Here is a 12,894-nt window from a genome sequence, read left to right on the forward strand (position 1 = left end):
CCAATCATCAGGGAAATATATAAATTAAAACCACAGCACATGGCTAGAATTAACAACACTGGCAATAACAAGCAATGGTGAGGTGTGGAACAAGTGAAACCATTTTATTATCCTGGCAGCTATATTAAACGTCACTGCAGGGCTGGGGATGTGGCTCAAGCGGTAGCGCGCTCGCCTGGGTGTGCGGCCCGGGTTCGATCCTCAGCACCACATACCAACAAAGATGTTGTGTCCGCCGAGAACTAAAAAATAAATATTAAAAATTCTCTCTCACTCTCTCTCCTCTCTCACTCTCTCTTTAAAAAAAAAAAAGTCACTGCCATTTTGGAAAACTGCTCAGCTATTTCAAATAAAGTTAAAATATAGCACTTTATGATCAATTCCACTCCTAGATATATGCAAGAGAATTAAGTGCTTAAGTTAACCAAGGCTTGCACAAGAATATCCATAGCAGCTTTATTCATAATAGTCATCTGGAAAAAATCCAAATTCCCATTAACAGACTGGAAAAATAATTGGTAGTATATTCAAATGAAGGATCAATATACAACAATAAAACTATTGACACACAAAACACGGATCATCTGAGATATTATGTTGAGCAAAAGAAATCAAACACAAAAGAGGACATAGTCTATGACTCTATTTATATGAAGTTCAAGAACAGGCAAATTCAATTTATGGTGGAAAAAAAATCAGACAAAGGGAGTAAAAGGAAGGGAACTGTCTAGGGTGATAAAAAATTTTTCCATATCTTTATTTGGGACATGGTTATACAGACTATATACAGATAAAACTTTAAGCAGTACGCTTAAGATTTGTAGCCTTTCATTATTTGTAAAATTTATTTCATTTTATTTTCTCTTTTGTGGTGAGGTGGTGCTGGGGATTGAACCCAAGACCTCATTTAAGCTAATTAAGCAAATTTTCTACCACTGGGCTACATTCCCAGCCCCTGTAAATTTTATCTCAAATTAAAAAATAATAAAGTTAACCTCCTCAAGATCACACAATTAGTAATAGAGTTGAACTTTAGTCAATTGGAATCATTTCATAAAAAATAAGGTTTATTCCTAATGAATTATATATGCCAATAAGAAAAAAAAAGAAGTCTGTTTCTTCTTACCTTTAGAATTAGCATCTTTCTCTCAATATATTTTCTTCATAGAATCCTCATTATGGCAAACTATTTATTTGGGCACAGATATACTATAAATTCTACTCCAAAGGACAGTATTTACTTTGCGACACAGCAAGAGCAATTCCATTAATAGATTTGAAATAAATTATTGGAACCAAATTTTCTCAGATAACTACTAACCCAATAAAATACCTCAGCTGAAGAGCAAACATCTAAGGATGAAACTATCAGAACTTGCATTGCAACATTTAACTGGCAAGAACACATTGGGGAGTATCCTCAGTTGATTAGGATCCCTGGGTTGTCATGAATAAATCTACAGTTGTGGAACTGGACCGATGAAACACTTGATGAGTATATAGTAAGATGCCAAAATGGTCAATTAAGAAGCATCAATCATGCTGTGCGATATCCCAAGGACAAACTGTATTTGTAATACAGATTCAAACACTATACCAGAATTGTGACCACTGACTTGTTTCTTAAGAATTAACTTCTATTAAACATTGTTAAAGTACCTAATGCAATACCAGAATAAAATCTGAGCATCAAAACACAATTTTACCAGCAGTCAGCTATGATATCCTGCATTCTTACATAGGTCTGCTTCTTTAAAAAATGTTTTATACAACAGCATGGATTGTGTGACTTCATCAGATGGGAGATTCAGGGAAACATTCAGTTGTCTTCCTTTTACGCATAAGCAAACCAAGGCCTAAAGCTGATCACTGACATGCTGGCACCACATGTTTTAAGTCTACTCTGACCAGTTCCTTATTATGAAGCATCATGTTCACCTTATTATACAGCACCCCTATCCTCCAAAATATAAAAGTTCTTGAATTAAAGTATTTTCATTTCTGTTGAGGATTTTTATTTCTCCAACATGGAAATCAAAAAGAAAATTCAAGTCAAAATAAATATATCCAAGCCTTTGGGATAAATTCATGTCTTATGAAGTTTTTGTTGTTGTTGTTGTTCATGAATAGCGAAAAAGAATCTCACAAAAATAGGAGACTCCAAATCCAGAAAACACTGATGGAGACGAAAACCTTTCAAAGGATTCCACAAAGTAAATACAGATGCTCTACTAAATATTCAGGTAAAGGTCTAAGGAATTTACCTGAGTCGCCAGCTCCCAAACCCAAGAACAAACCTCCTTTGCTTATTTCAATTTCCAGCAGCCAGTGTTAATGTTCCTACACTCTGAGGTTATCACTCTCTATCCTATCCAACTTGAGATCCCTCGGGACACGATCTCCTGAGAAGGGCTCAATCTACAGTCCCCAAAATCTTTGGTATCTCTGTTAATGAGTTTCAGAGAGGTTGACAAATCGTTTTATGTTAAACGTGGGACTATAATTTACTTGATCCCAAAAGAGTAGGAACTGCAATTCTAAAATGAGAGCCCAGCGAAACTCAGCTGCGCCTCACCCCACAGCGCCACTCACCTGGATGAAGCCAGCCCGAGTTCCCAGCTGCACAGGCCCCTTCCGGGATGCTGGACTCAGTCCCCTAGAACCCGCCGGGCCAACCTCCACTCTGCCTGGTGAAGGCGCCTGCCGCCAGCCCAGGGAGTGGAAGGACCACCCGGTCCGGGCCGCCCCTGGGCGCCGCCTCCTTTAAGTGGGAACGCGGGCGGAAGCAGCTTCGCAAAACCGACAACTCTGCAGTGGACCTAGTGGAACGCAGCTTCTAGTCCGCTTAGGCTCGCCTCTTCCCTGGCTGGACCTTCAGGGTATGGCCATGGGAAACGACTCAAGTGCGTTCTGGACTAATATTCACAAAAGAGGTGCACAGGGCATGGCTCAGAGCAGGACGAATGAATCTAAAGCCCGAGAGAAAGTACTAACAGCCTCAGGCAAGTTGAAGTTTTAATAAGGACTTCCGAAGATGCTTCAAAATTGTAAATAGGTACCCTGTTTTCAATACATTTAAAAAGCAGTCAAGCAACCTAAGTTCCATTCTTATACCCGCACTAACTAGTAAGAATGATATGCTTCAGGAGAGCAATTTTCCTATCTATCAAAATTATATGGCCAAAAAAAAGAAAAACCTACATTTTAGGTTTTGTTGCAAGTTTCAAAATAAGAGAGAAAACTTTCAGTAAGCTTTTTTCTTCTGGTGGCTTTTAAAATTATTTCTGTTATTATTAGAAATATGGGAATAATTCTGTACAGTCAAGGGCTGCACACACAAAAACTGAGAATAAATGAAGGATGAAAGTACAAAATTAAGCCACCAAAAATTAAAACAAACTTGGGGAGGGGCAAAAAATCATCAAGGGCTTAGGGTGTAGCTCAACACTAAGAGCTCTTTTTTAGCAAGCACAATTAAATCCCCAACACCACAAAACAATCAGGGTCACAAACAATGAAAAGCTGACTTTGCACAAATAAGGGGACCAATTTAGAAGTACCTATACAAATAGCATAAATATGAAGTTATGGAAAATGCAAGAGGGTTAAACTAATACTGCTCTGCTGTATAGAAATGTTATCCATGCTGATTCATATAAAATCAGGAGAACCTCTTGCTCTTTGAACCAAGACCCCAACCAAGTCTGGTGCAGTAGAGTCTGTAGGTTTATCCACTCTGAGTGAAATCAGAACCACTACCCCACTAGGTGCCCTGCTACATGAACACTACTCCCAAACCCTCATATATGCTTGGTATTCCTCATCTGAGGTGCGGTAGGTACGTTAGGCCTTTTGTGGCTGCAAAGGGTTTGAGGAAGAAAAATTAACCCTTATCAGCCACACCTGAACCTATGCCTGAAATTTTAAATATATAAAAGGATACTAAGGGATGAGGAGAAAGGCACAAAAATTTGACAAATCAAGCAAAATCAAAAACTTTAAAAAAGCAATCCGGATGACTATGACCAAGAAATTCTTTGATTTGTACTGAATTAAGCTAGCCCTGTGTGTATAACTTACATAAATTATGAAGGCTTAAGATGTCAGATGCCAAATAGCAAAAACATCCATGCTCAATTAAAACAATGATTTCTTAAGCTAGATTCCAAGAATTAAAGAAGTACTAATGAAGCAGAATATTCACTAATTACTTAACATTTTGGGTGGGACAGCTCTGATATTCAAAATTGCTAAAAATATGAAGAGTAAAAATTCTAGAAGAACCTAAGAATAAACAAAGAAAAAAATACTTAAAAGATATTATAGGATTAGTTCAGCAGTTCTGAAATTCAAAAAAAGTTCCAAAAAAGAGAAAAATTAGGAAAAACTATTTAAGCACAAAGGCCTATTCATGATTATAAAATTGAAGAAAAATATTTATTGTGATCTTTCAAGGAAAATTAACTTTGAGCCTAGAAAGGCCAAAATATTGGAAAAGGCATGTTTCCTATGGGGGAAAAATTATAGGGTAAACAAATTATTGCTTAGAGTATGGTCCAAATTTAAAGATTTGACCCTGACCCTTATAATCATTCTCCCTATAGACACAGAGATTGTAAAATCAATAAAGATAAAAGAAAAAATTAAGACTATTAATTGTAAAATCCAGTGAGCAATAGGTACATAGATACAATGTAAAAACTGGCTACTAAGTTTCAATTTTATAATCAACTTGTAGATATAAGAGAGACTATGGCTATAAAAAATGTAAATATAGAGTTACAGATGTGGTATAAAAAGAAAAGCTGGGAAGGAAAAGAGTGTCAAAGTATACTTCTGAAGTGAGGTGAGTTTAAATTTTCACCTATCAAACATTAACAGATGTCTAAACAGGACAGATGGAAAAAAAATGTACTTAGGACAAGAAGAAGCCAGGAATGGCTGATTGTGGGAGAGCAATTTGGAAAAGAAGAGGCAGAATAATACTTTTTTCCTGATGGTTTTGCCCTCTTTATTTTTTTTTAGTTGTAGATGGACACAATACCATTTATTCATTTTTATGTGGTGCTGAGGTTCAAACCCAATGCCCCACACATGCTAAGCAAGAACTCTACCACTAAGCTACAACCCCAATCCAAATATTGCTTTTTATTATAAACTTTTATCACATTTTATTTTCTAATCATAGATGTTACTTTGATAATTTTTAAAGAAAGCATTCAAAATTATCCCTAGAAATAAGTAACTGAACATAGGAACATTAACAGTTGGTATGTAATAATGATAGGATTATATATGATCTTCCTTCCACTTTTATGTCTGATTCAGCAATGCTACTTATGGTAATTTGACAAATCAAGCAAAATCAAAAACTTCTAAAAAAGCAAGCAGGATGGCTATGACCAAGAAGCTGTTTGACTAAATGAAACAATAATAATGGAAGAATGGTCTGTAAATGTTCTTTGTATACAATACAAATTAGAAAATTAAGACACAGTAAATGTTTCAAATAACAATGCAAACATGTTTATTTATTTAAGTCTTTCCCAGAAGTGAGATTACAGAGTGAAATATTTCCCAGATTTTTGTTCACTGAAATTCCCTTTGAGTTGCCTGTTCTTTTGTGCATTCATCTATCAGTATTCCTAAATGTCCACATATAAAGAATTACACAATAATAACCAACTGTGATCATAGTAATGTTGTTTACTTTTCACTCTTTCTCTATAGGCAATTAATCCCTTTTAATCAAATCTGTTAATTGTTATCTTTGTGATTTCTGTCCACAGAGCTTAACCTTTTTCCCGATACAAAGGTTTTTAACTCTATTTTGTAGTCTGAATTTCTTGTAGTTCACATGAAATTTTTAATATGGCACAGGGTAGACATCTAACCAGTTATTCTACACTATCTGCCTGAATACACTCTCTTTTCCATATGTGATGCCTTATTAATAACTAAATTCCTATAACAAGATATACATTGGGAATGTCACTTTGGATTGTGTTTAGATCAATAATACTTAAATCTGATAATTTTGTCTCAATATTTACACCTCACTTGTTTTATATCTTAATGTTTAGGGTTCATTCATTTAACTTATTAAGAACTTATACTCTAGGCATATAAAGTTCAAAATATATAATGGTGAATGAAAAAGAGGGTTCTTTCACTCATTAATTATAAAAATGAATCAAAAATTGTGACAAAAGTAAACAGTATTGTTTTTGTTAACTGGGTTTGAGTTCTAAGGCTTAGTATCATTACATTTGTATATTAATGCATTTTATACATTAATTTGTATAAGCTTTTTTTTTTTTTTTTTTTGAGGGGGTCTCACTATGTTGCCTAGAATGGCTCGAACTCGTGATTCTCCTGCCTCAGCCTCCTTCAGTAGCTGGGATTACAGATGTGCACTACCATGCCCAACTCTTGTAAGGTTTTTTTGTTCACTGCACTGGTTTCACAGATGCAATAAAACAAAATTTCAAAATATAAAAGTTGAGAACTGTGGCATGTAACAAAGAAAAATTTAAAGTGCTATTGGAAAACTTAAGGGAAAATGTGTTTCTCCAAGGAAAGTCTGTATATTATAAAAACAAACATTTGTTATGCCACTGAGTATAGAGTTCACATTGCAAACTAACCATTTGCATCACACAGCTGATCTAAAATCAAAATCACCCTGAAAGGCTTCAGTCTTCCACTTTTTGTTTCATGAAAATCATGTTATCACATTATAGTGACATGCTATTGCTTTAAAGGCTCAAGCAGAAATGAGACTCAATATTTTTTTTTTAAACAGAAGTGCATCATATTCTATTGCTTGTCTTGAAGGAGCAATAAACACTATAGTAAGACTTAGCACTTAGACATAAAACATGTCTAAACCCCAAAGAATATATTAGAAATAAGCAAGACATTTAGAATGCTTTAATATTTCCAGTTAACACCATTTGTATCAGTAACTGCAACACTGTAACTTTAAGCATTTCACACAACTAGTCAATAAGGATTTTTTTAAGGGTGGGAATGAGAACAGAAGGATAGGAAATACAAAAATGTCAGTTTCACACTTCTGTTAAAAATTTAAAAATCAAAACTATTTTCTTCTGTGCATCAAAACCATACCACAGAATTGAAGCATGTTTTTTAGTTTTAATCCCATGACTCATCATCTACTGGATTGGGAGCTTGTGAAGAAGATGAAAACCCTGCTGCATTCAGAGTGCTCTTGGCCTGGTAATTCTTTAAAAAAAGGAAAGAAATATTAAGTTATGACAGTTTTAAAGTTATATTACCCAGACTGAGGGCAGGGACTCAAGATTTCCAGCTTATCTGCCCCAAATTAAAGAATTCATTCACTCTTATTTTTTAAATATTAGTTTTTAGTTGCCAATCAATGTTGTTTTATTTATTTATATGTAGTGCTGAGAATCAAACCCATGCTAGGCAAGTGCTCTACCACTGAGCCACAACCCCAGCCCCATTCACTCTTATTGAACAAAAAGGTCTATATTTAACTGTTACAGAAGTCTGAACTTCACAGAATAATTCAACAAGACAATTTTTTAAGTCACTAGGTTTTGGCAAGTGGAAAAACTTCCTGTGTTACACTTTAGCAAATCAACAAATATTTAACTTGTATGTTCATATTTTTTGTATACAGGTATGCTGCATAAAAACTGACCTATCAGAAAGGCATGCAGCCTCATGGCTCCAACATTTTTTCTTAATAATGTACTCAAAATTCTGAAATTAAAGAATTCTGTAGAAATTTCAGGAAATCCCAAATTACAATTTAAAATGTCAGCAAACTGAGGAATGGAGGAAATTAGAATTTTAACTTAGAAAGTTAATTCTTCACCTTTAAAACCCAAAATATGTATGTACATAAACTTTTAAAGAAACAAAGTTGCTGCCACTTAGGCATGAAAATAATGGTTTAGATCAATTACTGATTATATTCACTTAATAAGAGCAAGCATATTTTCAAAGAGCAACTATAAGCCAATTTCTGAATTATTCCCTTTAACTAACCTTTCTAGTATCAACTGATGCAAATACATTTCCTCTTGTACTACCACTGAAGCCAGGAACATATGTACTAAAGGCAATTTCTTCCAACCATGCAGGTACATCCTGTTGAGCCTTTAAAAAAAATATTATATGCAACATAAAGTCTCAAAGATTGGTGAAGTCTATTTTTTGCACATATGCATAAAATATCTTAAAAATAAAATAAGAACATTTTCCATTCAGTTTTATAATTTTAAAACTTACATCTGACAGTACTTTCACTAGAGGCTGTGCTAAATGATTATCTGACTCAGGATCAAAAAAAGAAATAGCTCTGCCAGTATTCCCACAACGCCCAGTGCGCCCAATTCGATGAACATATTCATCAATGGTAGAAGGAAGATCAAAATTGATAACATGTTGAACATTTTCAATATCAAGCCCTCTGGCAGCTACTGAAGTAGCAACAAGAACAGGGCACTTTCCACAGCGAAAATCTCCAAGAGCTTGCTCTCTCTCTCTCTGTTCCCGATCACTTGAAAGAAAAGGAAGCTTGTATTAGTACAACTTTTAAGAAAATAAAATTCAACATATAATTTTTTTAAAATAATTAAAATGTCAGCATTTAATATTCTTCCTACATAGGAAGGTATTATACTAATTCCTTTCAATCCACCAATTTTATTTTCTCCTCACAATAATACCTTGAACTGGAACAATTTTTCCATTTGCAGATGGGGGTAACAGCTAATACACAGGGCCAGAATACAAGCTCAAGTATGACAAAAGTCAAATCATACCTAGTAATAATCTCTATGCTTTCTAGTTCTGCTAAAAATTATACAACTACTTGGTTAGAATGCTTGCTCAATAAACTAAAAAACTATAATTTCAGAATTGTACATATTCAGTGATTAATACTTTAGATCTATTAGTAAAACATCAATAAGGTTGTGGTGATATGACTTTTTTTTTTTGATGGTACTAGGGATTGATGGTACTAGGCCTCCCACATGCTCACCAAGTGCTTACCACTTAGTGAATTCTATCCCCAGCCCATGATATGACATTTTTAAGCACTCCAATTAAAACAAAAGAAAACCTGAAACCAGAAAGATTTAGCAAAGGAAAAATGTAGACATAAGACCAAGAGATCTTTAAATGAAATCTCTTGAGAAGTTCTCACTCCTCATGATGAGGAACCTAAGGCATACCTTTTACCTGCTCATTCCCACCAGTTAGTTCCTAAGAAAACTAAGAATGGAGATGAAAAATAATAATTTAGCCCTCTTGGGTATACCACACTTTCCTGTGCACCGAGCGGAAATAAATGGGGGATAACAGTGTATATCTTAAGACAATTCTGAATTCCAAACCTATTAATTCCTATTACGTCGTGTTAGTTTGAGTCTTGCATCACTTGACAATGGGGACATATTCCAAGAATGTGTCATTAGGCTATTTTGGCGTTATACAAACATCATAAAGCGCATTACACAAACTAAAATGACAATACCACAAGGCAATATAGTCTTAAGGAACCACTGTCACACGTGCAGTCTGTCATAGACCAAACTATTGTTGTATGACCCATGCCTGCATATATACTAATTTGCTCAAACAGAAGTGCATCTCCTCCTAGGAAATCATATTACTCACCCATGAATACTTGTAGTTGATATTTTTTCTTGACAAAGAAAAGTTGCAATAAAATCTGCTTTCTTCTTGGTTTCAACAAATACCATAGTTCTTTCATCACCTACAAAAATAACAAAATTATTAACATTCAAACTACAAAATTAAAAACAAGAAAAAAAGGCGCATGTTTGAACAGGAAACTTTTATTTCATCAACCCAAAGTACCAGCACCCAGATCCAGGTCTGGTACTTGAGAGGAGTCAAATGTTTCTTGAATGGATGAATGTCAAAAAGACAAGTTCTCCCAGTTTAGGGATTTAAAAAATTACCTTGCCTTTTCTCTTCCCAGGCCAACTCAGGAAATACAGATTTAGAGACTAATAACTTCCTGCCAACTTCTAGTAGTTTCAAATTTGCCTCTGTCCATTTTCCCAAAATATCTTATATATTTAAAAAGTTAAATGACAGCCTTTCCCAAGATCTTAACTCATTAATAAATATTTACTTGTTAGCTTAAAGTATTTAACTGATAGAAATTCAAGTATGGGGCAGATTTTCCACACAGTCAATATCCCTATATGTTGAGAAGATGATAATTTATACCTTTAATGGAAGAAAGAATTTATTGTTGCTCATACCCTCTCCCTCTCATTTACCCCATCAGCTCACTGCATTCAATCATTTATTCAACAGTTAGTGCCAATTAGATGCCTATCACTATTCTAAGTGTTAGTAATACAGAAATAAAGCTCCTGCTCTTACTAGGGGGAGGCAAAACATGTTAAATCTTGAAAAGAATCACCAGAATCAAGATGCAGAGATTACTTCAGATAGAGTAATTAGGTGATATCTGAGTAAAGACATAAAGATTGGTGAACTATGCAAATACCTGAGGAAAGAGCATTTCATGGTAGAGGTGAGAACAGGTACAAAAGGCTCTGAAATAGTGTTCTCAGGCTCAAAACAAAACAAAAGAGACCCTCATATGGCCTGCCCATTCTAGGCAAAGGGAATAGTTAAAGTACAAAGGCAATGAGACAGAAGTATGCCTAGTATATGTAAGGAATACTAATGGACAAAACGTGGCTTAGGGTGCCTAAAGGAAACTAGGAGATAAACTCAAGAGAGGTAATGGAGGCCATCATACAAGGGCCTTGAAGGCCAATGAAAGAACATTTTTACTCTGAGAAAGGAAGCCGCTGGGTTTTGAGTAGAAGTAACACTTTTAACTGAGAAGTTAATAGGTTCTAGATATATTTTGACAGTAGAACCAACAGGATTTTGATAACAGATTAGATGTGTAATTAAAGAAATAAATCAAGATAAGGATGTTGATTCATAATGGGGTTGGGGTGTAAGGAGCATGGGAGGATTAGACAAACTCTTAGATAGGGCAAAGAGGTGGGAGTGGAAGGGGGAACTCAGGGGTAGGAAAGATAGTGGAATGAGATGCACATCATTATCCTAAGCACGTGTATGAAGACACAAATGGTATGACTCTACTTTGTATACAACTGGAGATATGAAAATTTGTGCTCTACACATGTAATATGAATTGTAATGTATTCTGCTGTCACATAACAAATTAGAATAAAAAAAATAATTTAAAAAATAGAAAAAAAAGAGATAAATCAAGGATGATTCCAAGAATTTGTGCCTGAACAACTGGAAGAATGGAACTAACATTAAAGTGATGTGACAAGAGTGCAAGTTATTTAAAAAAAAAAAAAAAAGGTTTGGAGGCTAATACTCAGATACCTATTAACCAAGCAGACAAATGAAAAAGGCAACTTGTTCCCACAGTAGTAAGTTAAATCTTTGAGACACAGTTATTTTATTTTATATTTGTTTAACATTTTTATGTTTTATCAAAAATTATCTTTAAATAGTTTTGGAGGTCATCCCACAAGATGCTTAATGCCAAACTGATTCACATGACAGAGCAAGGTACATATAGCACTGGTGTGCACCCTAATACCTGGTATCGCCTTTCTTGCTTCCCACTGTCAATCTCAAATGGCAATAAATAAAATAAATAAAACTCTGATGACTCCATTTCTCTAGTTTTTTCCTCTCTACTAATTTTGTATTTGTTCTAGTTTAGACAATAAGCTATTTTCCATTAGTGGCAGCAATGATTACATAGTTTTATGAGACCATCTATTTTCTGTGAGGTGAAAAATACAGAAGACCCATTTTGTAAGTCTACTTCTTTAGTTGTCTATTGTGAGGTATAGCAATTAAAAAATCTAAAAATTATTCTCACTTTGGCAAGCTAGATTATAATTTTTTTGTATTTCTATGTTAATTCTTGACATATGACTGAAGTAGTAAAACTAAAGCTATAAGTATTTTATGTATTTGTAATTCAAAAGGGCTTTATATCACTTTGAAATCATCTCAATATCCTATAACAGTATTAATAACTTAAGTAATAAATTATAAAGTCTCAAAGAAGCTCCATTTTGATTGGTTTATAGATATGAATGAAATAAAAAATATGTTACCAGAAAATAAAGAATATTAATATTCCCAGAAAATAAAGAAACTGAACTTGTAATATACTAATTGTATTAAACTTTTGAAAAAAACTTATTATGGAAAATATTAGATATTTAAACACTATATATACATATACATATATACATACATACATACATACACATACACACACACACACACACACACACACAAACATACACTCTTTTTTGGAGGGGGGCAGTGCTTGGAATTGAACCCACGGCCTTAAGCATGAGAGACAAGTGCTCTACCACCAAGCCATATCCCTAGTCCTAAATCAAAAAACATTAAAGAATCCACGCTGACATAATCCTTTAATAAATAAGACTATTTTAATAACTTGGGTTTTAAAAAACACTATTTTTTCCTCCTGTTAAACCATATTAGGTATCAAACAAACATCTTAGTCTATTTGAATTTGATTTTCCTTTCATATACAGGTCTACCAGTCAAACTAAAATTACTCCTCCATAATGTTTATATTTATAGAAATATAAACATGTAAGTTGGGTACGTGGTGCCTCTAATACCAGCTACTCAGGAAGCTAACACAAAAGGATCACAAGTTTGAGGTCAACCTGGGAAACTTAGAGAGACCTTGTCTCAAAATTTTAAAAAAGGCTGTGGTAGAATACCACTGGGTTTAATTTCCAGTATCATCTACCCCCAAAAAAGAAGCCTAAACATATAAATTTGCATTCAATATTCAACAGTATT

At 34.3% G+C, this 12,894-nt stretch overlaps 1 protein-coding gene across 5 annotated transcripts in view; it reads right to left on the bottom strand.

Moving 5' to 3' along the window:
- Positions 1–7,158: 7,158 nt before the first annotated feature.
- DDX4 (DEAD-box helicase 4) overlaps positions 7,159–12,894 on the bottom strand; it is a gene marked incomplete at both ends in the record, with an annotated part of 51,943 nt that continues 46,207 nt past the window's right edge. For 3 of the 5 annotated variants that reach the window (XM_081309123.1, XM_081309125.1, XM_081309122.1), the window contains 4 exons: positions 7,159–7,239; positions 8,041–8,151; positions 8,284–8,554; positions 9,679–9,778. In XM_081309123.1, the coding sequence (XP_081165249.1) occupies positions 7,159–7,239; positions 8,041–8,151; positions 8,284–8,554; positions 9,679–9,778 (563 nt within the window). Of the gene's footprint in view, positions 7,249–8,040; positions 8,152–8,283; positions 8,555–9,678; positions 9,779–12,894 lie in introns of all 5 variants that reach the window. The other 2 variants (XM_081309124.1, XM_081309121.1) reach the window with 1 other exon arrangement.

Source organism: Spermophilus citellus (genome assembly GCF_964194105.1).
Source record: "Spermophilus citellus genome assembly, chromosome: 1".
NCBI classification, from domain to species: domain Eukaryota; kingdom Metazoa; phylum Chordata; class Mammalia; order Rodentia; family Sciuridae; genus Spermophilus; species Spermophilus citellus.